The sequence below is a fragment of the Nannochloropsis gaditana genome (genome assembly GCF_000240725.1).
Source record: "Nannochloropsis gaditana CCMP526 unplaced genomic scaffold scaffold625, whole genome shotgun sequence".
NCBI classification, from domain to species: domain Eukaryota; class Eustigmatophyceae; order Eustigmatales; family Monodopsidaceae; genus Microchloropsis; species Microchloropsis gaditana.
The window spans coordinates 12,345-14,754 of NW_005803328.1; the positions used below are offsets into that span (position 1 = coordinate 12,345).

General features: G+C 50.5%; 1 protein-coding gene across 1 annotated transcript; it reads right to left on the reverse strand.

Moving 5' to 3' along the window:
- Window positions 1–71: 71 nt before the first annotated feature.
- On the reverse strand, window positions 72–464 carry NGA_0235200 (uncharacterized protein; the record flags this gene model as incomplete). Its single annotated transcript, XM_005854099.1, has 2 exons — window positions 72–201; window positions 403–464. Coding segments are annotated over 2 exons (192 nt in total), but the record flags the coding sequence as incomplete, so codon positions are not given.
- Window positions 465–2,410: the final 1,946 nt, after the last annotated feature.

The window sequence follows — 2,410 nt, forward strand, 5'->3', positions numbered from 1 at the left end:
CCCACCCCCAGCAAGTGGAGGGAGAGAGGCGGTGCTGCCCGGGACCCCGCGTTAGTTGCAGCATCTTTACCAGCCGGGTCTAGATGTCTCTGAGGGGCTTCCCTCCCTTCTTCCGTGCTGCCCAGCGCGTTTGTGCCTATTCTATTCCGGTGCCTACCTTCTTCCTCCTCCGGCTGGATTCTCTCCTCAAGAAATGGGACCCTGTGTGTATCCAAAAATCGAGATTGCATGCATTATTCATCAACACACGATCATGGCCTCGGTCACACTCGTCTCCAACATGGAAGAGGGTAGATCGAGGGAAGTTTGTGAGCGCTGCGTGCAACTTCCGATAGCGAAGCAGCATTTTGACAAAATTTCTAGGAGTTAAGAGGAACAGGCCCTGACCAGAGAACTTCTTACCCGGACAGCACCAGAGACTTCTTAACGGGTACCCAGACCTTAGTCCTGGGCTCCAACACCATATCCCCTGCGTCGTATGTTCAAGGATAATAAATTGCAAGGATAGGGAGTGCTGTTGTCAGCTCTCATACTTTATGTTCCATACGGTCCAGAGCATCAACAATTGTGCTGACCCTTCCGTGATCTAGGATGATCACTCCATTCCACATTTCCCAGATAAGATATAGAGTATCATTTGTACTTATTTTTAAAATAAACCTTTCGGTCGACGTGATTACCTTGTTCAGAGGACGAGTTAGTCGTAGCGCGGCGCCGAAGTAAACGTTCGATCATGCTGAGATCACAAAGTTTACAGAAGCTAAATTCGCAGACGGAAAATCTCTGAGTCTTTTTGCCTAGTGGAATGATGATAGCATCTATGTATGAGAATAAAGAAGCGTGGAAAATTTTTCATCGTACTCAGCGCGAGCTACATTTCAGCAGCTCACGTTTATGTTCCCACTCGAGCTTTTCAATCAACATTTCGCTTCCAACCATGGTCCCCTAAAACCCTGCAATACGGCCTTGTGCACACTCATTCCCTCTCTTTGCACAAGATCAAGCTCTCTTGAAACAGGATTGCATAAGGAATGTGGCAACATCGTGTGGAGAGGATCGGCGGCCTCGGGTGGAACTTAAAGGAGGGAGGGAGGTGGAGACGGGCGGCAGGACAAAAGCAAACCGGACGGCGTGTGCTCGGTCATATAGCCGGCATAAGTAACAGAGCAACTTGTATTAAAATGTTGTCTCACGTGTAGAAGGCCGCTGTGCATGGCATGCTTCCACGTCGAAGGTCTTTAAAGCATCTCTACCACCGGTCCTTAGCCCCACGGCCCATATCCCATCATAGCAAGACTTGGGTGCTCGTACGTGCCAACATGGCTGGCTCACGCGCGGTTCCTCCCCATTGCCTTTTCCAGGATTGAGATGGCGAATTCTTTCCGTGACCCATCAGTGATTTTGAAAACCTTGAGTCGTGGCAGAGAATAGGGCCAGGTGCGACCACGGACAAGGAGGTGAAAAGGATGGAGGCCAAAAATGTATGGAACATGCATGCTGGAAAAAATAAATACTGAGACCTTCCGCACAATCTTGCACGAAATAAGGACAAAAAGCCATCAATTTCTGGGGCCTCACTGTTTTTGTGTGCGTGGTGTGTCCCTGTCGGTGGTCCTCGTGCACATGTGTACGTCTGTTTTTCCGCACGCTCAAAACCCAAGAGGAGTTCGATAGGGAAGAAAAATATGAAAGAGAGAAGGACATGCAAAACTCACGATGGCTAGGAAAAGATGTGGCTTGCAATTCTTACATTGCTCGATGGAGATTTCGAAAAGCTGAGGCAATGGACTGTACTCGCCTTCTCCGTAACTAACCTGCACCTCATCTATACACTTTCCATGTCAGATTTAGACGCCACTCTGCCGAGCATGATATAAAGCCAGAGTCGTCAAAGCAACAACCCACAAATCCAGCGGCTATTTCACCACGCTGATTCCTGTGGAAATATTTCTTTCCGTCCACTGCATCTTTATCATGACTTCCTTTCTTTGCATCCACCGACTCGGACCGCAACACTATCATCATCTTCCCGCGCGCCTCCCCTCCCTCCCCATCGATGCTCAGAGCTCGTCCCGTGCTCGTTTCCCTGGACGCGTCGCTTCTTCCTCGTCGTCCTCCTCATGGAGGTTGTCCAAGAGGAACTCTTTGAGGGACTCGGCGGTCCATTGGGAGATGCTAGGAGAGGAGAGGTGGCGAGGAGTAAGAAAAGAGGCGGGGGGGAGGGAGGTAAGACGGAAGTACATGAGCGGAAAAGAGGGGTTTGGAAGCCACGAGGGAGGGAGGGAAGGAGAGAAATGGGCCATACCTGACAATTTCTCCAGGGGTGGTTTGCCCGGCGGCAAAGAGCTGCAGGTTTGGTCGTACGCCGTGTTGATACTGGGTAGGAGGGGTGGGAGAAGGAGGGAGGGAG